The sequence below is a fragment of the Arvicola amphibius genome, chromosome 1, assembly GCF_903992535.2.
Source record: "Arvicola amphibius chromosome 1, mArvAmp1.2, whole genome shotgun sequence".
In the NCBI taxonomy this organism is placed as follows: Eukaryota; Metazoa; Chordata; class Mammalia; order Rodentia; family Cricetidae; genus Arvicola; species Arvicola amphibius.
Window position 1 is genome coordinate 129,225,847 of NC_052047.1, and position 22,101 is coordinate 129,247,947.

Below are 22,101 nucleotides of genomic sequence, written 5' to 3' on the forward strand. Positions count from 1 at the left end.
ATTATCAGTACTGGGAACAAACTCCTGTTCCCTGCAGGAGTAGCAAGTGCTCTGAACTGCTGAGCCATCTCTCCTGTGCCTAGAAATATTCTGTCTTCTGTCTCTGGACTAGCCATATGTGCTTCTACTGAACATCTGGAATGCAGATAGTGCATCTGAGATAATAAAGTGGTTTGGGTTTTTTTTTTTTTGTTGTTGTTGTTGTTAATTTCGATAAGATTTTGAATCTTGTCATTTAGCCCAGGCTGGTTTTAAACGCTCCATCTCCCAGCTTCAGCCTCCTGAGTGCTGGAGTTACACGCATGCTCCACCATGCTTGGGCAGAGCATTTTTGTTTCTGCAGAGTTGAGAATGTAACCTATGACTTGTTTGCACAAGCTGGGCACTGAGCTGCATTACTTCCTGTCCTGGTTAATTTTTGTCAATTTAACATAAGCTAGTGTTGAGTCGGGCAGTGGTGGTGCACGCCTTTAATCTCAGCACTTGGGAAGGCAGAGGCAGGAGGATCTCTGTGAGTTTAAGGCCAGCCTGGTCTACAGAATGAGTTCCAGGACAGGCTCCAAAACTATACACAGAGAAACCTTGTCTTGAAAACAAAACAAAACAAAAATGCTAATTTAAACAGGCCATTGGGACTGTTGGACGCCATGTTGCCGTCTGGATACTGGAGCTCTGAGTAGTTGTGACTCAGACTGTGAGTCACTCAGGGTCACACAAGATGCGCTGTTATCGGAACTGGAGCTCTGAGGCAACGGCTGATTCTTTTTTTAAAAAAAACTGTATTATTGTTGTTACTATTTTTAATTGTTCTGACAGAATTGAGGATTGATTTTCACAAATGCTAGACAAATTCTCTTTCTGGCACTGAGCTCCATCCCCGGCTGGTCTCTTTCCTTCTCTAAAGGTAGTTAGAAACACTGGCAACATTGCTTAGGGACCTGGATTCAGAAGGCTTGGCTCGGGTCAGACCAGGGACATGGCTCAGTCTGTAGAGTGGTTGCCTATGATGCCTGAAGCCCTAGGTACAGAGACTGGCACGGCGGCTTCCCTCTGCAGTCCCAGCACCTGAGGAGACCAGGAGTCTAAGGTTAGCTTTAGTTACACAGCAAGTTTGAGACCAGCCTGGGGTTCATGAGACCCTATCTCAAGACAAAAAGACAAAACAGCAACGGAAAACCACATAGGACGAAGTGGTTTTGTTTGATGTTTGGGGTGTGTTCAGGTGCATTGGAGACTACAGCTCAACCTTGGTGTTATCTTCAGGTGACAGCTACCTTTTCTGTTGTTGAAATTTGTTAAATTAAATTTTATTTCACGAGTGTGTATGCCATTGTGCACCCATGAAAGTCATAGGAGAACTTATGAAAGTAAGTTGGTTCCTTCTTTCCTGTTGTGGAAAATTATTTTAAGGTGTATTAGTTTTGCAATCCTGTACAATAAAAGAACTTCTGAAGGCATCAAAACCCCTGACTTCAAACTCTACTACAGAGCTACAGTACTGAAAACAGTCTGGTATTGGCATAAAAACAAACAGGAGGACCAATGGAACCGAATCAAAGACCCGGATATTAATCCACACACCTTTGAACACCTGATTTTTGACAAAGAAGCAAAAAAAAAAAAAATCAAATGGAAAAAGAAAGCATATTTAACAAATGGTGCTGGCATAACTGGATATCAACATGTAGAAGAATGAAAATAGACCCATATCTATCACCATGCACAAAACTCAAGTCCAAATGGATCAAATACCTCAACATAAAACCAACCACACTGAACCTCATAGAAGAGAAAGTGGGAAGTAACTTGAATGCATTGGCATAGGAGATCACTTCCTAAATATAACCCCAGCACCACAGACACTGAGAGAAACAATTAATAAATGGGACATCCTGAAACTGAAAAAACTTCTGTAAAGCAAAGGGCACAGTCAACAAGACAAAACGACAGCCTACAGAATGGGAAAAGATCTTCACCAACCCCACATAAGAGGTCTGATCACCAAAATATACACAGAACTTAAGAAATTGGTCATCAATGGGGCTGGAGAGATGGCTCAGCGGTTAAGAGCACTGGCTGCTCTTCCAGAGGTCCTGAGTTCAATTCCCAGCAACCACATGGTGGCTGACAACCATCTGTAATGAGATCTGGTGCCTTCTTCTGGCATGTGGGCATACATGGAGGGAGAATGTTATATACATAATAAATAAAAAAAATCTTAAAAAAAGAAACTGGTCATCAAAAGAATAAATAATCCAATAAAAAATGGAGTACAGACCTAAATAGAGAACTCTCAACAGAGGAATCTAAAATGGCTGAAAGACACTTAAGGAAATGTTCAACATCCTTAGCCACCAGAGATTTGCAAATCAAAACAACTCTGAGATTTCATCTTACACCTGTAAGAATGGCCAAGATCAAAACCACTGATGACAACTTTTGCTGAAGAGGTTGTGAGGAAAGGGGAACACTTCTGCATTGCTGGTGGGAATGCAAGCTGGTACAGCCCCTTTGGATGTCAGTGTGGCTATTTCTCAGAAAATTAGGAAACAACCTTCCTCAAGACCCAGCAATACCACTTTTGGGTATATACCCAAAGGATGCTCAATTGTGCCACAAGGACACATGCTCAACTATGTTCACAGCAGCATTGCTTGTCATAGCCAGAACCTGGAAACAACCTAAATGCCCCTCGACCGAAGAATGGATAAGGAAAATGTGGTCCATTTACACAATGGAGCACTACACAGCAGAAAAAATTCTGACATCTTGAATTTTTTTTTTTTGGTGTTTTCGAGACAGGGTTTCTCTGCGACTTTGGAGCCTGTCCTGGAACTAGCTCTTGTAGACCAGGCTGGTCTCGAACTCACAGAGATCCGCCTGCCTCTGCCTCCCGAGTGCTGGGATTAAAGGCGTGCACCACCACCGCCTGGCTTTGACATCTTGAATTTTGCAGGAAAATGGATGGAGCTAGAAAACATCATATTGAGTGAGGTAACCCAGACCCAGAAAGACAATTATCACATGTACTCACTCATAGGGGGTTTTTAAACATAAAGCAAAGAAAGCCAGTCTACAAACCACAATCCCAGAGAACTTAGACAACAATGAGGACCCTAAGAGAGACTTATATAGATCTAATCTACATCGGAACTAGAAAAGACAAGTTCTCCTGAGTAAATTGGGAGCATGGGGACCATGGAAGAAGGTTGAAGGAGAGGGGAGAGGCAGGGAGAGGAGCAGAGAAAAATGTAGAACTCAATAAAAATCAATAAACTTTTTTTTTTAAAAAAGGTGTATTAGTTTTGTTTATGCTGGGGAACATTTGGTTAATGATGTAAAAATGTGTTGCTTTTGTTTATGCTGCATTTGTTTAACTCTGTGAAGCTGTGATTCTTTGCCTGTCTAAAACACCTGATGGCCAAATAATAAAGAGCTGAACAGCCAATAGTGAGAGATAGGTGCAAGGATAGGCGGGGCTGGCAAGCAGAGAGGATAAATAAGAGAAAAACCAAGGAGGAACAATGAGAGAACAAGGAGAGGAGGATGTCAGGGCAAGCCACAGTCAGCCACTGAGTAAGATGTGCAGAAGCAAGAAAAGGAAAAAGCCCAGAGGCAAAAGAGAGCTGGGATAATTTAAGCTAAGGAAAACTGGCTAGAAATAAGCCAAACTTATTTGGCTGGGCATTTATTTATAATAATAAGTCTCCATGTGTGACTTTTGGGAGCTGGGTGGTGGGTCCCCCCAAAAAGCCAAAAGAGTAAAACACCACACAACACCTCCACCACGTGGCTCAAGCTCAATTTGTCAGGCTTAGCAGGAAGGACCTTCACCTCATCTCTCCTGTCTCTCCTAGGTTCTTCTGAGACAACAAAACAAACCAAAGCACCTCTTGGGAAGACCCGCGGCTACCAATTCCAGCGGGCTAGCCGGCCAGCAAGCTCCAGGGATTTGTCTGTCTTCACACAGTAATCACAGAGTTTAACTTTTACTTAGGTGCTGGGGACTGAATTCGGAACCTCTCACTTGAACGACAAACACTTTAAACTGAGCCTTTCCCTGGCCCAGGGTTATAGTTTCCATTCCAAGCTTTTCTGCTATGCTTCCCACGTGAGAGGGATGCAGTGTTGCTTAACCTCAAACGGTGAAAACATCAAGTCCTTCCAGAAGCTGCTTTTGTGGGGATTTTGCCACTCATACAGTAACTAACACACTGCCTCCTTCTTTAACCTTGCAGCCGTGTTGGGATTTGACCCAGATGTTTTCCTGGGCTCCCTTTTCATAGGAGGCTAAGCTCCCTAATTCTCTGGAGTAGCTGTTCCGGTCTCGAAGCTTGCCTTCTGTCTTCCAGACTCTGTGCCCACTCTCATCCCTCTGCCCTGAGCCCTCGGCTGCGCTTGGCCTCTTTTCTAGAAAGCTGCTCCAGGACATGAAATGGAGCTCTGTTCTAGGAGAGCAACATTCAAGGCTTTGGAAGGTTGGGGCTACCAAAACTGTGACTCTAACTTTTTTTCTCTCTCTCTGAATAGCTCTCTCTAACCTGGAACTCACCACGTAGACCAGGCTGGCCTTGAACTCACAGACATCAGCCTGTCTCTGCCTCCCAAGTGCTGGAATTAAAGGCGTGTGCCATCACATCCCAGCGGGCGACCTTAGACAAGTCTTCTGTTCTTCTATCTGCCTCCTCAATGACAAAATTGGCCTGACCGGTAGTCTTTTCCCGGCACTGTGATTGCATGTTTGTACAGAAAGCACCCAGAGCCAAGTCTGGCTTTTCACCAGTGCTGTGTTTATTACTGAGAATAGACACATGGCCCAAGGCCCGGTTTTCCTAACCCAGAGAGGGGTGTGGTTGGGGCCTCCTTCCCCACCTGGCATTAGGGCTTAACCCTCACTTGTCTGTTGGTGAGGAAGGAGGTTAGTCTTGCACCACCAGCCGAACCAAGCACTAGGGGCACAGCAATGCAGAGCGTCTCTCCAGGGGCTCCTCTGCAGGGACACTGGAAAGGTTTCGCCAGGAAACCAGATGGGCCAAGAGGAAGGGCCTGGGATGCCAGCAGGGTTCGGAGGCCCCACCTGGAAGAAGGGAGCTGTAGAAAGTCCTCTGAGGTGGGGGTCAGCTCCAGGCACAGCCTCTATTGGCTCCGCGTTGTACAATGCTCCACTCCCCAAGACTGAGGCCTCTCCACCATCTGTCACCCCAGCTGGGAACAGTCAGGGGGCCTGAGAGCCTCTCCTAGCTAGGTGACTCAGCAAGAGCCTCCCTCAAAGCTAATCAGGCTAGGTTCCGGCTTTGTTCTGAGGCCAAGCCCTTGCTTCAGTAAAGGATCCCATTTCATTCCCCTGTCCACTCCTCTGCCACGCCCCACAGCTGCGCCTTCCGCGAAGACCGCCAGTCAATTCCCTTGGAGCCCACATAGCCCTTATGTCCCCAGCACGGGATTCGTGACCAGGCACAGACTCTAGTGGCTTACTGGATAATACATGCAGTTCCAGGTTTTTATTTCCGTTAAGTCAAGGCCCTCAAAAGACAGCGGTATGCTGGGCGTGGTAGCACTTGACTTTAACCTCAATATTCTGGAGACAGACTGACAGGAAGACTGATGGAGGCCAGCCTGGTCTACAGGGTGAGTTGCAGGTCAACCAGGACTACGTAATGAGACCTTGACTCAAAATAAATAATAAGCCAGTGGTAAAGGACCCTTGGATGTGTCTGTGTGTGTCTGTGTGTGGGTATATGCATGTGAGTGCCGGGAGTTGAACTTGGGTCCTCTGCAGGAGCAGGCCCTTAGCAGCCGAGCTATGTCCACCAGAGATTCTTAAAGCTCTATAAATCTGGGGATTTGGATTTTTTTGGTAGAGGGTAGGTAGGGTCTGAGCACCAATATTTTTAAACATTCTTCACAATGTCTCAAAGACTGAGAGCCACTCTGGAGGTGAAGGTGACCCCACTAGTTCAGGCTAGCCTGGTTTACACAGATGTCAGGGTGTGGGGGAAGCTGGGCCTAGGGGTTCAGGCCTGTAATCCCAGCACTCAGGAAGTAGGCAGAGACTGCAGTTTGAAGGACTGAGCCAGGTAGCAAGTTTTAGTTAGCTGAGCATACAGTCTCTCAAAAACTCAACAGAGCCAGGTGTGGTGGTTCACACCTTTAATTCCAGAGCTTAGGAGGCTCAGGTAGGTGGATCTCTGAGTTTGAGGCCAGCCTGGTCAAGAAAGAAAGTTTCAGGGCAGCCAGGGCTACACAGGGAAACCCTGTCTCTAAGAACCAAAACAAAACCTCAACAGCAGGAAATGTCTATCAGGGTTCTGCCATAGCTACTGTGGCTATGCACGACCGGCAACGGAACTTCTGAAAGGCTGAAAAATGGCCAGAGGGGTGGTGATGGAGAAACCCATCTTTCTGTTTGTTTTCCGAGACAGGATTTCTCTCTGTGTAGCCCTGGCTGTCCTGGAACTTGCTCTGTAGACCAAGCTGGTCTCAAACTCACAGAGATCCGACCGCCTCTGCCTCCGAAGGTGCGCACAACCATCACTTGTTGGGGGAGCATCCATCGTCAGCACACCAAGCTCAACAAGCCAGACCGCATCTGGAGGGCAGAGATTTTTCCTCCCTTCTCTGGGGCTATCTGGTCCAGGGTAGCACTGAGCCAACTGTGAGGCTCATTGACAATGACCTGAATCCTCATCTCCGCCCTGTGCCCTGTGCCAACATTCCAGTTTGAATAGCCTCCCTCCTGTGGATAATAGTTCCAATTGCCCCGTGCTTCCTAGTTTAAGCGCTAACACTACCAAAGTTCACTTTCCTGCCTTCTCTGGTAAGAACTCTTCTCAGGCCCCCCCTCCCCCACACACAGCCTGAGGTCTCTTCATTTTTCTTTTCATTACACACCTCCCAAGTTCTGAGATTACAGGCCTGTGACACCAACACCCAGAAACTATTCATTCTCCAATCCTTCCCGCAGCCTAGCTTCAAGTAGCTCCCTTTGTCCCCAGCACTGCTCCGCATCAGGAGAGGACAGACAGTGAAAGTGGTGACCCAGGCCAGCCACCAGATCGTCACCGGCTTTGGGTTTAAGAAAAGATTTACATTCAATATAAGCAGGGACGCTCCCTCAGTGACCTCACCTTCCACCATGTTAATTTGGGGATTTGAACTCAGCTCAGCAGTGAGGCTTGGGGCAATCTCACTAGCCCCTCCTAGGGAAAATCTCAACCAACCTATGCCCGGGGTGGCAGCCCACGCTGCAGTATTGTAGCATAGGCATGCCAGGCTAGGGAAGACTAGAGTGAGACCCCGGAAGAAGAAGAAGACAATCTTAACCTGAAGTGTGGCCCAGCTAGGTCACTTTGTGGTAGGGGGACAGCTTGGTGGCCTCACCATGTGCCAAGGTGCTCTGTCAGCCCAGAACTTTGCCCCCAAGATGTTACAAATAAATGCCAGTCACCAAAGGTGAGTGTGTAGAATAGAATGGTCTCAGAACTTCTGATCTAGGGCCAAGTTTTCTCTCCCGGACAAGTCTTGCCCGGGACTTTCTTCTTTCTGTCTTTTCTTTTTTTCTTTTTAACTTTACAGTCTGTGAGTGTACATATGAGGAGCAGGTGGCTTGTGGAAGTCAGAAGAGGGCATCCAATCTCACAGAGTTAAAGCAATTGTGAGCCACCATGTGGTTGCTGAGAATTGAACTCAGGACCTCTGGAAGAGCAGTGCTCCTAACCTCTGAACCATCATCTCTCTAGTGCCCCCCCCCCACCAAAACACATACTTTGTTTTTTAAGAGTCTCATTTTGCTGGTAGGCTGGCCTTGAACTCGGGATAAAACAATCTTCATGCCTTTGTTTCCCAAGTAGATGAGCCTAGGGGTTCATGCTCCCCCATACCTGGCTTTTGGCTGACATTTAAGCCTATCCACACTGTCTCCCAGGCTTTACTGGAACTTGGATCTGAGGCATAACCAACTCCTACTTGGAGTAGCCCAACTCGCCACTGGTTAAGTATCTTTGATTGACTCATTGCAACCTGAGCTGTCAGGGTCTAACTCAGTCATTCTGTTCTGGAAGGTTGACCGGGTGAGGTGTCCCTGTCACCATCACTAGAGGCAGTATGGCTTGTGAGGCCATGGGACATAGAGAATACAGGTGGGGTTGTTGCTGTTCAGGAAACAACACCAATGGACATTCAAAGGTAAAAACATTTTCCATAGCTTGAGCTAGTGACCAACCGTGGTTACACGAGAAGCTGGGAGTGTGGCATTCACCACAGGAGGACTGAGCAACCAGCACCTAGGCACAGAAGGTAATAGCTGTCCTGCCCAACGGCCCCACCTCAGGGTAGGGTAGATATAGACTAAAGGCATAAGAAGACAGTTTCCGGGAGAGCCATCCAGTACTCCTGTGAAGGCCAGCCCTCTTCTCTGCCCCAAGGGTCCTCAGTAGGAAGCTGAGAACAGCTAGCAGCTTCAATTACCTTCTCCTACCAGACTTGGGCTCCAATCAGAGATCCCAAGGCCCCAGAATCACAGGCTGTTGTCTAACTGAGCTTACTATTCTCACCTTCTCTTTCCCAGAGTAGCTTGTTCTCACTAAACTTTGTGCCTTCTGGAAACCAAGCTACCCTTCTGATCGCCCTGCTAGCCAGTGCTCAAGTGACTGGCCAAGGCCGGCTCTGTTGGCACAGCCCTGTACAGGGCAACAGGAAAGCTTCTACAACTGGTAGAGAAGGGAACCGAGGGGGTCAAGTCACACGCTAGTCATTCAAGAAGAGAAAGCAGAGCCTGGGTCCTCAGGGAGTGAGGGCAGGGAAGTAAGATCAAAGATGGAGTCTGAACAGAAGCTGTAACTTTTTCTAATTGGCTTTTGTTATTTGAGACAGGATCTTACACGGTAGCTCACACTGGGTGGCACTATGTAACTCAGGCTGGCCGCAAACCTCTGGAGACCCTTACTTCAGCTACCGAAGTGCTGGGATTAGAGGCGTCAACTGTGTCTAGTAAGGTTTTCCCGTTTGCTTTTTCTTTTTTCTTTCTTTCTTTTCTTTTCTTTTTTTTTTAAGAAAAAAGTGTGCTCGGGGCTAAAAGCAGGGTCTTAGGTATGTAGTTATGTAGTGAAACTGAGTTACACCCCATCCACCAGTTTGCAGAGTCCTTGCCTAAAATGCATGAAGCCCTAGGTCTGAGGCCCGGCACTGAACAAAACTCTCTGTCAGCATTCACTCAAGAGGTGGAGGCAAGAGGATCAGATGTTCAAGGTCATCCTGGGCTACAGAGAGAGTTCAGGACCACTTAGGAAACAGGAGACCCTTTCTCATAAAAACAAAAGCCAATGAAACAAACAGAAACAAAAAGGTGGGGGCCTCCCACATGAGGCTTGGAGCTTCTGGCCTCAAGGCATCCTTCTGCTTCAGCCTCCTGAGTAGGTGGCTAATACATGTGTGCGGCTGGGCCTGACCAAAGTACCCCCTCACCTCCAATCAGGGAGGCTTAAGGTTTGGAGGGAATGATATTGGCAGGGCGTTTCAAAACTCAGACACTACTAGAAAGTGAAACCTCCCAAGGCAGAGCTGCCAACGCCCTCCTTCCTGCCCTTTGTAACTAAGGGGTTCTGCTCCCCCCCACCCAGGCACTGGAGAGCAGGAGCATTAGCAAGCCATGGGCCAAACACCTCCTCATGGGCTGCAGTCTGGGGGTCCTGCCCAGGTGGCAATCCCGTACTCACATTTAGCTGAGTAGCTAGCTGGCTGCTGCCTGCTGGAATTTCCCTCACCAACTCTGGGGATGACTTCCCCATAGGGCTGGACAGGCAGGGGTGGAGCTTAGATTTAAAGGGCCCTGCCACTGGATCTTCCCCCCCTCCCCACCAGGCTGCTTCTGAAGACACTAGGGCTGGTTCCATACTCAGCAGCAATTTCTGCCTCAGTACCATCTGGTGGGGCTGGACTGAGACTGAGAAGGGTCAGAGGACCTAAGCGGAGGTCGCTATGGTGATGGCTGGGTACACTGTTGCCCTATCTGGCTTCAATATCCCAGTGTGGAGGAATAGAGCTCTGTTTCGGCCCAAGTGAGAACAATTGCCTGGGTCCAGTGGAAGTCTCTGCGAAGAAAAGACCATTCTGCATCTTTTATTAAGAGTCAGCAAACCCAGCTTAGAATTGCAGGGAGCCATTCAACAGAACACACTCTCCCACAAGGCACTGCACTGGGAGCTTGAGGCCTTCCTCCGTGACAAGTTTCCCAGAGTCTGGACTGGGAAAGGCTGGCCACACCCAACAGCAACGGTCTGCACCTGCAGGCCATGGCAGCAACAGTCAGTACTTCCGCTGCCTGGGGAAGAGACTGCTCCCCGAGGAGGATCGGAGTGGAGGGCTGGCAGGGCTGGGACCCTCTGAGTCTAGGCTGAAGAGGTCTCTCCCAGTCCGAAGGATCTGTTCCTCTAGTTTCTTATGCCGCTTCATGTCCGAGAGGACCTTATCCAGGCGGGCCTCACGTTTCTGGCTCCGGGCTGCGCTCCCTAAGGTAGGAAAACGGGACAGGACGGGACAGGATGGAGGTGGTAAGCACCTCCCTGCCCCCACTCGTAGGGACTTTGTTGGGCACATTCATGTTAGGCCTTAGCACTGCAGAAGAGCTAATGCTTCAGGCTGGGCCAAACACAGGATGACTGACCCCCATAATGCGATGCCTAGGGAACATACCTAGCAGGGATGGCTGGGTGTGTGTGTGTGCAAGGTTCCTGGGGCACTGGGGTGGAGAAAGTGGACAGACTCTCCCTGGACATGCTTGTCCTCCCTATAATGGAATCGTCTGGAGAACTATAAGCAGAGAAATGACAGGACTTCACCTAAAGGGACTACTCTGGCAGCTGAGACCAGAAGCAGGGAGACTGTGGACACTGTGGAGCAGGGGAACGATGGTGCTACAGGTGGATCTGTAGAAGTGGAGCTAATGGAATACCCTGCCACCGTGTCTACTCCTTCCTGCAGCTGGTGTACCACTCTGGGGTACGCAGAAGCCTTTTACCCCCCCCTCAATTCTTCCCTCTTACTCGTACCTGGCGTACGTCTCCTGTCAATCAGGGAGTCCTTCGGTGTCATGGGCTCATCATCAAAGTCAAATTCTGTAGGCATGTGCGGCCTGAGACAGGGTGAACAGAGAATGAGGGTGAGGGAGGCCCTCCCAAACACCTACTGGTACACCCCCGCCTGCTGGCTCATCCTTTCCAGCTCTCCCCTCCCTCCAGTTTCTGTGCTTAGGAGAGAGGTCCCAGGGACAGCGTGTAACGTTATGGCCTCACTTTTCCTCCTCCTCCTCTTTGGCCTCCGGCTCCTCATCTGATCTCTCCTCTTCACTCTGGGCTTCAGGAGTAGGGGGCCGGCGGGGCAGGATCTCCGCTTGAAGCTCCAGAGTACCTTGGGCTGCCAGCAGTTCATAGAGTCGCTGGATTTCGGAGGGTGGGGGCATCCAGGACTGCCCATTGGCCGGCAGCTCCACCTCCTCATCGCTGCAGGGCACGCACCAGTCTTCGGAATCTCCCTCGGCGCGCTCGTCGTCGGCAGCGCTGGGAGCTTCTAGTGCCTCCTCAGCCCTGGATCCCTCACGCCCGGCCTCCTCCTGACCTCCTTGCCCCTCTTCCTCGGCCTTACTAGCCGAGACCGAGGGACCTCCGGTGTCCTCCACCGCCAGAGCCTGGAGGCCGGAAGTCACTTCCCCTTCTTCAGACAGAGGCGCCGCTGTGCTGCCTGCAATGGTTCCATGGCCCAAGGACATAGAGCACTAGGGAAGCCCAGCAATATAGGAGAGTCTGGAGTACCAAACCAGGGTGCCTCCCCAAAAGGATTGCGATCCCACCGGGTTTTACGAAATCTGCAAGCAGTCAGTCCAACACTGACTGCGGCCAGAGCACCGTCCCCAGGAGGGGGCGCTCAGATCCCGGCAAGGACAGACCCCACCCCACGGATCCAAATCCAGAATCCTGCCGTTCCCGGGGACCCGCAGAAACCACGCTCGGAGCTGGAAAGGGAAGGGCCTGTTTTCTCGCTTTCACATCGCCCTCTCCAACACCGGGACGGGAGTCATTTCCTTGGACCTCGCAGACCTAGTTCGCGTCAACTCAGCGGCCGTACAAACCTGGAGCTAAAACCCGCCTCCCAGGCTGCGCAGGGTCGCAGCACGCAGGCGCAGAGAAATGGCGCGCGGAGACTCCACTGCACTCAAAGCTACTCGAAAGAGGAAAGAGAAAGCTTGCGCATGTGCGGTAGGCCCGTAGGCATCACTAGCTTCGGCCCACACTAAAGATGGCCACTGCGGCAGCGCATGCGTATTTCGTTCACTAGGGCCTGCCAGAAAGCAGTGCCTTGACTCTGCAAACGAACACAGGGACCAAATGAGGCGAGTCTCATGCATTCTGTTTATTGGTTTTAAAACTCATGCAGCATTCAGCATACAAAAAGGGAGACTCAGTTTAATTTTTTTTAAAAGGAATTTTAGTTTTCCCCAACTTTTTTTTAAAAAGAAACAAACCTCCCCCCCAACACTGAAATGCATCTTAGCTGGCTCCCTGCCTCCTCAGAGGGCTGTCACGTGCAACAAACCTCCCTCATCCTCTTAGAGATTAATCACAGAGCTTCTCCACCCCTCCCTCGCTCCCTGTAGCTGAGAACTTTGGTCCTTTTTCTTTTTAAATACGCCTGTTTACAAAGCAAGTGAATGGCCCAAACCCCTCAGACCTTCAAACAAGAAACTCTGAGGTTATAATTAAGCCCAAATGGGCAGGTCAACTCAGGCTGACCCTTCAGCTGCTGCGGCACTCCTTTCTTCCTGGATGTTCATAAGGACTTCCACTCTGGTGCAAGTCCCCCAGGAGAGGCCTGGCTGGCCAACTTTGCGACCCAATAGGCACCTTAGGGATTGGGGTCGGGGTATGGTCTGGGCCCGGGTGGTCCCCAGCAGAGAACAGTCAGAGCCCCTAGTTAGGCAGTCGGCTTCCCACACCGTCCTTCCTCCCTCAGCCTGACCTAAGTACTGCAGTTTTTGCAGACTAAATGGTGGCAGGAGGGTTGAAGATGGGAAGATGAGAAAGGCAGAAGGGGTCAGGGGATGTGGCAAGGGGAAAAGGTGTTAAGGAAGGGGAGGAAAGAATGGGTTAGATACCAAGACAATGAAAGTTAGGAGGTCAAGGTTAATTAAGGTGAAGAGGATTCCAGAGGCAGGAACAAGTGTGTGTGGGGGGGGGGGGTGCAGAGGTGCGGAGTACAATTTGGATGTTCAGGAGGCTTCCAGAAGTGCAGAGAGGTTTTTCAGAGTGCAGGGTTAGGGAGGCCAAGAGGCAGGAGGGGAGATCCGCAGGCAAAAGTGCAGGGAGAAAGGAAGCCAATGGCTAGCAGTGGAGCCTGGCAGGATGCAGGAGCAGGACATAAGCTGTAAACAAGGCTGCTCAGGCTCCCTTGGTCCCTAGGGATGGGGGCCAGGGCCATGGACTGGGCATCCCCCAGGGTAGGGATGGACCCAAGACAGCTCCCAACAGGAAGAAAAGTCTTGGAAGGCAGGGCAGAGCCCCTCACTTATACACTGTGGGAGAGGAGACGGAAAGACAGACAGGGAAAGAGACAGGAAGAGACAAAGGAATAGGGAGAACAGACAGGAGAGAGCAGGGTCAGGGGTTAGTAAAGCTGCCCTTGTCAACCCTTCCACTCCTCCCTTTCCTGTCCCCGACCCCCACTCACCGCCCAAGTTGATGACGCAGGAGGCGATGATGATGAGGACCCCCCCCACCAGCGCCACGATGCTTAGGAGCTTGGCTACTCGGCCCAGACGTTGAGCCCCATCCACGTCCCCCTGTTGCAGGCTGTTCCGGGACTAGGGTGAGGGTGAGGGGTTTGGAGGTATCATGACCCAGGTCAGCAGGAGCCGGCCCAGCAGGGATCAGGTGAGAGTCCAGAGGAAGGAGGTCAGCCCCGTGGGGTTAAGAAAGGAAGGATTGGGAATGCAGGAGGAAGAGGGTACAGGTCAGCAAGGTTATAGGAAACATCTTTCTTCTAGTCCCCTCCCGCTTGAAGGGGCAGAGCAGGACTGGCTTGGAGGGTTAGGTCCTGGGGAGAGGCAAGCAAAGGCCCAGCAACTGGGAAAGTGGGATCCATGCAGAGAGAGGTGAGGGAAGGTGTCATTATTGGGGCTCTCTTCTGGCACTGGCAGGAAGTTGGGAGCCACAGTATCCCTGGGCCAGGGTCCCTTGGGGCTCACCATGACAGCATAAGCGAAGGCCACAATGTTCACAGGCCACATGGGGCAGAAGCAGGACAGGATGGCAAGGATGATGTAGTCCCGGGGTTTCTGGGTGCCATCACCCCCTTCCACCCCAGGCCCTGCCAGCTGGGAGCTGGGATGGCGGCTCAGGCTACCTCGTGGAGATCCTGGGTGCCCACTATGAGCCCTTCCTATTCTGTCCTCCTCGACCAGCTTCTGCAGCACACGAGGGGGAGCCCCATTGGCTGGTGGTGTTTTAGTTGAGGGTGGCGAGTGAGGCTCAGGGGCTGGACCCTCTTCCCCATCACCAGCCTGAAGGGGAACCACTGCTCCATTTTCTTGCTTTTCCCCAATACTTTCTGTCAGGATCTCAGGGGTAGGGTCCTCTTGGGTGGGGGCCTCTGGCTGAAGGGTTAGTTTAGGAGGAGGCTGGGGAGCTGGCTGAGGGTCTGACTGGAAAGCAGGCTCTGAGACTGACTCAGGAGGGGCTGCAGACTGCGGCTCGGACCCCTGCTCTGCTGCAGCTTCTTTGCTCGCATCTGGTTTGGGTGCTTGTTCTTGGCATGCCTCGCTGGGGCTGGGGCTGGGGCTGGCCTTGGATTCTTCTCCTGGGTTTAAGCTGAGGTCTGTGGCCTGGGCTGTTTCTGGGGCCTCAACTGGGGTCTCTGTGGTTTCTGGGGACAGCTCAGCCTTAGGCCCTGAGTCCACAGGGGCTGCAGTGATATCTGGGCCTGGCTGAAGGGCCTCTGGCTGGTCTGGAATCTCTGCTACAACCTGGGCAGGACCTAGTCCAGTTTCAGAATGGTCAGGTCCTTCTCTCTGGGTCTTGGAACTATCTTCTACCCCCTTCATTTCAGGGACCTCAGAGCTGCTGGCTGCCATCTTAGAGAAGGGAGACAGGAGGGGCCCGGGGAAGAGGAACAGCAGCGACAGTGGCAAATCCTGGAAGAGGAGGAGACAGGTTTGGTGAGGAGGGAAGAGGGCTCTCATCACCAAGGGCCAAGGCTAGCCTGTACTGTCCCTGGGGAGAGGAGGAAAAGTTGGAATTCCCTTTGCTTTGAGGTGGGACACCCTTGGTGGAGAAGTGTTCTACCTAAAGTCTGCTTGGAGAGTCCTGGGAAGACAATCCCTTTTTAAACAGAACCGCCCTAGGTCTGTTCCTGAATCCATCCAACACAGCCAACAAGACCCAGACTCTCAGATCCCACCTCGAAGGTACCCCAGCTCATCAAAATCTGTGCATATAACAGACACTCCAACAGGCAGACTGACAGAGAACCCCACACATTCTGCTCCTTTTGTGCCCTTCCCTCCTTTCTGGGCACCACCTGAGCAGTGCGGGGTTTTCCTGCTGCGCATTTGGACTCAAATATCCCCCCCCCCTTCTCCGCCCCTTTCTAGAGAGACCTAGCATCTTGTCCGTCCCTTCTCAGCCCTTCTTTTAGGGGTTCCTTTGCTGCCTTCAGAGAGGCCGAGGGGGAGGGGATCTTCCCCCGATGGCACGGCGCACCCAGCACCACCCTCTAGTTCGCCTGGCACCTGCATTCCCATGCCACCCAGCTGTCTGTCGTCCACTCCTACCAGCGGCCTCAGTTCGTCCCAGTCTCATCCGCTGCCAACCTCGGGACTGCTCCTGCGTCCCGCCGCCACTGCTGCTGCAGCAGCCGCAGACCGGGAGGGAACAAGTCTGTGAGCAATGAAGGGAGGTGGCGGATCTCCCCTCCTCTCTCCTCCGGGTTTGCTCGGCCCTTCTTCTCTGGTCCCCTCCCCTAAGCTGCACTGCTGCCGCGCCGCCCCCGCCCCTAGCACGCCTCCTGCCCCTCCCGGACAGCACAAGGGAGCCTCGTGCCAGCTCCGTGTTACCTGGGTAACCAGCCCGGGGACCACTCGTGCCCCCTCCCTGCCCTTTCTCACGCGCATCTCCTGGTGGGGCACCCCCTTCCCAAGTCCTCGGCCCCTCCCGCCAACGGTCACCGGGGGATCCTGGCAGAGACCTGGGTTTGTGAGGAGGTCGACCAGTGAAGACTGGGAGGAGGCATTCTGAGCAGCATAGATGGGTTAAGGAGACAGGTCTAAGTCTGGGGCAGCTGCAGGGGTACTGCGTCGGGTTTCAAGAGAGGGGAGCCTGCAGAACTGAAGCCTTGCTACTCCAGAAAAGCAACAGCAATGCCTGATGAAAAGCTTAAGGGAGGGTTTATGGAAAGGTCTGAGCAAAACCCAGAAAGAAATCCCAGCAAACTAGGCAGATGCGCTGGGCCACACTGGAATAGGTAGGGCAAGCAGCCCACGACCACCATGGTAGAACTGAATAGTTTATCCAATGCTTCTGCATCTGCGCCAACCATGGCCTCTGGGATCTAAATGTGCAGGCATTTGGCAGGGCTCTATACAGCCTGCTGCTGGGTTTTGGAAGGGAGGATAGCATGAATAACCAGCTTGGGCATCCCAAACCTCCAGTGGGTATTCCCTAGAGACCTGGAAATTGCTCCCCGCAGCCTCAGGATTCTTGGGTCCACCCTAAATCGGTGCTATAGCTAGAGGCTGTACCTCAGGAGGGGAGTCAGCATTTTGCAGGGCAAGAAAAGCTGAGACGAAGATGAAGGCCAACAAAGAGCTCCCTCTCCTCCCTACAAGGGGTGAGGTGCACATACGATGGGGGGGCATGGTGAAGATAACTCAGGAACCCAGACACAAATTTTTATTTAAAATTTATTGTAATGGGGTCTGCGCAAAAGGAGGGAGGGGAAGGGGGGAAACATGCAAGGGACACAGGAACACGATGACATGGCCAGGGCCACAGCTTCTGTTGTGGGAAAGAGGAGAAAAGACCAGGGCTGGAGCTGGGGTGGAAGAGGGAAGGGGGAGACCGTGGCTGCATTCCCCCACCCCCAGGAAGCACCTCTTGTCCCTGGCTCTCCTCCTTTACCCTGGCCCCCTAAGATTCCATCTCTCTCGTTCTGCCTCTGGCCCTAGTGGCTCCTTCTGATGCTCCCCTTGGCTTTTCCCTGGAGATACTCCAGTAGATGTTAGGGTTTAGTCACTCCACCTTGCTGAAAGTATCCCTCTGCCTTCCCTGGTTCTGCCCCTCAATACCACTGTGTTCTTCCTTTGGGACAGAATCTTAATCCCCCTCCTCTCTCTCCTCCCTCCCCCTGGGAAAAAACAACAACAAAAAAAGAAAGCACCAACTCCCCAGGAAGGGGCAGCAGACAGTAGGAGAGGGGACTCAAGGAGGAGAGCACAGGACCTTCTAGGGAAAGGCTCACAAATCCCTGGGAGGAAAGGCAAGGGGTTAAAGGTTGAGGGCAGTGGCTGCTGCTGTCCTCTGCCACCCCTGCTCACTGTCCAAGGGACTTCAACACAACTTAGGGGACAGGTGTTTGTAGGGTCAGCTCTGATAGGGAGAAGAAAGGAGCAGGAGAAACATTGTTAAAACCTAGTGAATTCCTTCTTCCTCCTCTGTCTGGAGGCTCCGTGGTTGATGGAGAGCAGTGAGTTGGTGGGAAGAGGAGACTGTACCAAGAAGAGCTTTCCTCCACTCTTCCCCTCTTCCCCATCAACCTGGAGCTCACCAGGGCTGGGAGGGAAGTGGCTGAGAGCTCACTGGTACCCCCTCTGCCCCAGAGAGGGAGCCCACAGCTGTAGGAGGGGCTGCCACTGCTGCCGCCGCCGCCGCCGCTGCTGCCGCCGCCATTGGACAAACCTCACCAGTACCTATAGTGAGAAACACCAAGGATCACAGCACAACCTGAATGGCAAGAAACATGCTCCATATCCCAGACTTTCCAATTACTTCCCTACTTCCCCTGGGACACAGCCGTTATTCACTTCCTATCTGGCCCCCAGAGGCTTTTGGCCTGCCTGCTTACCCCGACAGCAATTCTGTACTGCCCTCTACGACCCAAGTCTCCCTAAGCTGAGTGACAGATTGGCATCCCTGGCCTTCCTGAGATCCCCTATTGGGCCCTTTGAACTCCCTTGTCCCACACATCCCATCCTGCCCCCCCAGCCATGTCCCACGCCTTGCCTGGTGGGTGCAGGGGTTCCCCTCAGCAGGTAGGCTGTGGCTGGGGGGCATCTCCCGGGATAGGAGGGGCGGCCCCCCCCAGATGGGTCTGCATGTGGCCGGCCAGCTGGGCAGGGGTCTTGCAGTGCACGCTGCACAGTTTGCACAGGATGCGGTCAGCCCGCGGGGCCTGGAGCCCATGGTCCTTCACCGCGTGGATGCGCAGGTATGCTGCTGTGGTGAAGCCTATGGGGGGGGGGGTGGATTGGGATGGGGGGTGGGGGTCAGCCTGGTGGAGACCCCAGAGACAGGGCTGTTCTCCTAGGCTGGGGACACCCTCCTCACATGGCACTGTCCTCCTCCCACCACATCCTTGGTAGGCTGGGGCCAACTACTCCACTGGGACATAGCCCTTCCCTGAGCTTGGGGCCTGGTTTGAACGGTGCCTGTTCCTTGATCCTTAACAGTATTCTACAGAGATCTTCCCCCATAGCCGGGAGACCTCTCCCATTCGACAGGACACTGTTGCCTAGCTTTTTGAAGGGTTGACTCTCAGTAGAGACGGCTGTGTCCCCCCTCTCCAGTGCCCCGGTCTCAGCTCATTTAGTGAACTAACCACACTGAAAACAGCTCTCTCTGCTACTGGGCAGGGTGTGTGCTCGCTACACCCGTGCTGTTGTGCTCCACCTGCCCCAGGAGCTGGAGACAAGAACTTGTGGCTGCGAAGTTGAAGCCCTGGGGACTGGTTTTCTTGAGCCCTCCTTTCACAAATCAGCCATGTCCCACTTCATTCTCCCCAGGTGCACCCAGGAGATGGACTCTGTAAACTGTCCCCTCTGAGCCAGGGCATAGAATTTAGTGAGGTTCAGTTAGTTCTTAAAGGGGTCTTCTACATGCCACGAGCTCTTGGCTACAGCACCCTTAACCCACACCCGTGAACACACCAGCTTCGTGCCCACCCACCCCACTTTGTCCCTGCCCTCCTGCCATCCCTTAGCATGTACCTTTGTTGCAGAGCTCACAGACATGGTGAGGGCCTTGGCTGTGCACCTTCATGTGGTCCGAAATATAAGCCGAGCTCAGCATCTTGCCACACACATGACATGGTACCTTCTCCTCGTGTCGTACTGTGTGCGCCCGGAGTCGATCCTTCGTAGCAAAAGCTGCCTCACATTTCTGGGGGGGAGGGCGTGGGGGGGTCACAGGAGAGTTAAAGCTTCGGGGAGTAGAGAGAAGGGAGCAAGATAAAGGGATCAGAGCCTTGGGGGTCTTTGATCTGTAGGAAATGGGCGTGAGATGACCAGGCCTTGAAGGAGAAATGCGAAAATGGAGTGAAAAGGCAAAAAGAGAGAGAAAAAGGGGGTCTGAGAGGTTGAACTCAGACAGCTACAGTGAGGATCAAAATCATGAACACCAGGACAGGAGGCAGTGGGCTTCCTACCTCACATTTGAAGGGTCGCTCTGTTGAGTGCACTTGTCTGACGTGACTGTTGAGGTGATCCGGCCTAGGGATATGTTGAGGTGGGGGAGGGGGTTAGGGCTAAGGTTCCAAGGTGAGATGTGCCTCAAATCTGCCTAGCTTCCTCCAAAGTGCCTTTCCAAAAGCCCCAGCGTTTTCCCCCAGAGCTTCGGTCCTTAGGCAGGAAATCTCTCAAGCTGGGATTCTATCTTGGCCCAGAGGCAGCTTTCCTTCAGCTCAAGGACCCACCTCCTCTAAAGTACCACCCCCTGCTCCCAGTAACCACGAGGCTCACTTCCCTCCTCCCTGGGAGTGGTTCCTGTCCCCAGCATCGGGAGCCACCTCCCCACTAGGCAAAGACAGGCCACCTCGTTGCCCTCCCCCCACCATCGGCCTAGTGGGCAGCCGAGGCCCCTGCACACCGGGAGAAGCTCTTGCCACAGTGGGAGCAGTTGTAGGGCTTGTGCACAGCGCCGTCATGTGAGCGCACGTGGTAACTCATGCGGTCCTTGCGCTTGAAGCGCTGCTGGCACACAGGGCACTGGTAGGGCTTCTCGTCCGAGTGCGACAGCTTATGTCGGTTCAGGTGGTAGACGTCGCGGAAGGCCTTGCCGCACATCTCGCAGGCGTGATTCTTCCGGATGCGCTTTCCAGAGGCAGTCGTGGTCACAACGCCACCGGGCGCCACGGCGGCTGTGCCTCCGCCAGCCCCGGCTTCTCCCCCTCCCCCGCTGGCCCCGCTCAGCTGGGGCACGCTCAAGAGGCTCAGGGGCACCATGGTGGGCATCTTCATAGCACCCGAGGGGACCCGGCCAGCCTTGGCTCCTGTGTGGATGGCTTCGTGCCTCCGGAGGTTGTAGCCGTTCTTGAACTCCTTGGCGCACAGGGCGCAAATATAGGGCCCCTTGCTCTTTGTCTTCTTCTCCAAGACAGATGCAACAGGGGCCACAGCGACTGTAGAGGTTGGGGCGACGACAGCAGTGGCTGCCGCGGCGGCGGCGATGGTGGCGGCCGCGGCGGGGGGCGCGGCTTCGGCGGCTGGTGCGGAGACGGCAGGGGGTGGCGGAGGAGGCGCCGGAGGCTGCTTCAGGGCCGCTGTGTCCACGGTGGAGGCAGCAGCAGGGGCTGGGGGTGCAGTAACCACTGCAGCGGCCGCCGCCGCCGCGGCTGCAGCCGCTGCGGCCGATTCCTGCGCAGCGGCGAGAACCGGGAGCAAGTCCACTTGGAGGGGCTCGGCCGCCGGGGCCTGGGGCGTGGGTGGGGGCGCCGGTGCGGCCTGCAGAGACAAGGCGCCGTGTGGGCCGCGGTCGCTGGTCGGCGCCTGCCCGCCCGGCCCGGCCCCTACTCACCTGGAATGGACTCTGGGCGCAGCCCTGGGAGGCAAAGAAGCGGGACTGGAGCTCAGCCCCGACCTGCAGGGGGTTCTGGGCGTGACCCTGAGGTGGCGGGAAGGAGTTCATGAGGCCGCCCACCCCCCGGGAGTCCAGGCCCAGCACGGGGAAGGGGGGGGCCAGCAGCGTGCAAGGGAACACGGGGAACATGGCCTCGGCCACAGTGGGGCCCCCGGAGCTCAGCGGGAGCCGGGGGCACGGGCCGCGAGGGGCCCGGGCTCGGGGCGCCGCCCCCGGCCGGCCGGGTTGGGCCGAGCCGAACGCATGGCCCGAGGGCCGCCCCGCCGCCCGCGCACCCCGGCCGGCGGGAGGGAGGGAAGGAGGGCGTCTTGTGGGGCGCGGAGCGCGGCGGCGGCGGCGACGCCCCCTGGGTGGGGGCGAGAGGCCCCGCGGGGCCGAGGGCCGGGGCCGGGGGCGGGGGGCCCGGGCGGCGGCGGCGGCGGCGGTGGCGGCAGTTGGAGCCTGGCGGGGCGGGGTGGGGGGAGCGAGGGAGCAGCTTCGGCCCCCGCCGCGCGCGCGCGCCCAGCCGGCGCCTCGGGGAGGGCGGGGGAGGGCGCGAGGGAGGGAGGGGGACAGCTGCGCGCGCACCGGGCGCGCGGAGGGGGGGTGGGACGGGAGGGAGGGCGGGCAGGAGGGGGTGTGGGAGGGGGGGCAGGGGCGGGGGGGGCGGGGGTTGTTACCTGGAAGATGAAGCTGCTCCAGTTGCTGGGATCCATGGCGGAGGGAGGAGGGAGGTGGCTCGCGCTCACCCTGGGGCGGGAGGAGGCGGTGGGGGGGAGGGGGACCCGGGGAGGAGGCGCGCAGGGAGGGAGGGGGGAAGAGGGTGGGGGAGCGGAGCACACTGCGCGCCGGAGGGCGGGCGGGGGGCGCGAGGACACACAAGAGGCTGGAGCGGGCGCGAGCGCGGGTGCGCGCGGGGCCAGCGGGAGGGGGAGGCACGGGAGGGACTCTGGAGGGAGGAGGGACGGGGGAGCCACCCAGCAGCCCGAGTCGCCCCGAGCGCGAGACC

The 22,101-nt window shown here is 54.4% G+C and overlaps 3 protein-coding genes across 5 annotated transcripts; all 3 read right to left on the reverse strand.

Moving 5' to 3' along the window:
• Window positions 1-10,093: 10,093 nt before the first annotated feature.
• Pagr1 (PAXIP1 associated glutamate rich protein 1) lies at window positions 10,094-12,201 on the reverse strand. Its single transcript, XM_038341008.1, has 3 exons — window positions 11,289-12,201; window positions 11,046-11,128; window positions 10,094-10,505 (listed from the first exon to the last, which is right to left on the reverse strand). The coding sequence occupies exons 1-3, from the start codon at window positions 11,759-11,761 to the stop codon at window positions 10,303-10,305; spliced, it is 759 nt and encodes a 252-aa protein (XP_038196936.1). The 5' UTR covers window positions 11,762-12,201; the 3' UTR covers window positions 10,094-10,302.
• A 1,349-nt stretch (window positions 12,202-13,550) lies between these two features.
• On the reverse strand, window positions 13,551-15,118 carry Prrt2 (proline rich transmembrane protein 2). Its single transcript, XM_038316421.1, is given in 3 exon segments — window positions 13,551-13,594; window positions 13,597-13,849; window positions 14,234-15,118. Coding segments are annotated over 3 exon segments (1,182 nt in total).
• A 1,809-nt stretch (window positions 15,119-16,927) lies between these two features.
• Window positions 16,928-21,359, reverse strand: Maz (MYC associated zinc finger protein). 3 transcript variants are annotated; one of them, XM_038329662.1, is made up of 7 exons: window positions 21,051-21,358; window positions 20,879-20,977; window positions 20,124-20,692; window positions 19,684-19,747; window positions 19,247-19,418; window positions 18,264-18,488; window positions 17,817-17,950 (listed from the first exon to the last, which is right to left on the reverse strand). In XM_038329662.1, exons 1-6 carry the CDS (start codon window positions 21,240-21,242, stop codon window positions 18,286-18,288), a joined length of 1,299 nt encoding a protein of 432 aa, XP_038185590.1. In that variant the 5' UTR covers window positions 21,243-21,358; the 3' UTR covers window positions 17,817-17,950; window positions 18,264-18,285. The 3 variants fall into 3 exon arrangements, with proteins under 3 accessions (XP_038185580.1, XP_038185590.1, XP_038185570.1); XM_038329642.1 differs by having other exon boundaries at window positions 20,124-20,977; window positions 21,051-21,359; XM_038329652.1 differs by lacking the exon at window positions 18,264-18,488 and having other exon boundaries at window positions 16,928-17,950; window positions 20,124-20,977.
• Between the last annotated feature and the right edge of the window lie 742 nt (window positions 21,360-22,101).

Bases quoted from the DNA above. Each gene is read 5' to 3' on its own strand.
- Pagr1 (XM_038341008.1), bottom strand. From the start codon at position 11,761: ATGTCCTTGGGCCATGGAACCATTGCAGGCAGCACAGCGGCGCCTCTG. The intron at 11,129-11,288 runs GTGAGGCCATAA...ACCCTGTCTCAG, and splicing joins AAAGAGGAGGAGGAGGAAAA to GCCGCACATGCCTACAGAAT. The intron at 10,506-11,045 runs GTACGAGTAAGA...TTCCTACCTTAG, and splicing joins TGACAGGAGACGTACGCCAG to GGAGCGCAGCCCGGAGCCAG.
- Maz (XM_038329642.1), bottom strand. From the start codon at position 21,242: ATGTTCCCCGTGTTCCCTTGCACGCTGCTGGCCCCCCCCTTCCCCGTG. The intron at 20,978-21,050 runs GTGAGTAGGGGC...TTGTCTCTGCAG, and splicing joins GCGCCCAGAGTCCATTCCAG to GCCGCACCGGCGCCCCCACC. The intron at 19,419-19,683 runs GTAGGAAGCCCA...CCTCCCCCCCAG, and splicing joins AGCGACCCTTCAAATGTGAG to AAATGTGAGGCAGCTTTTGC.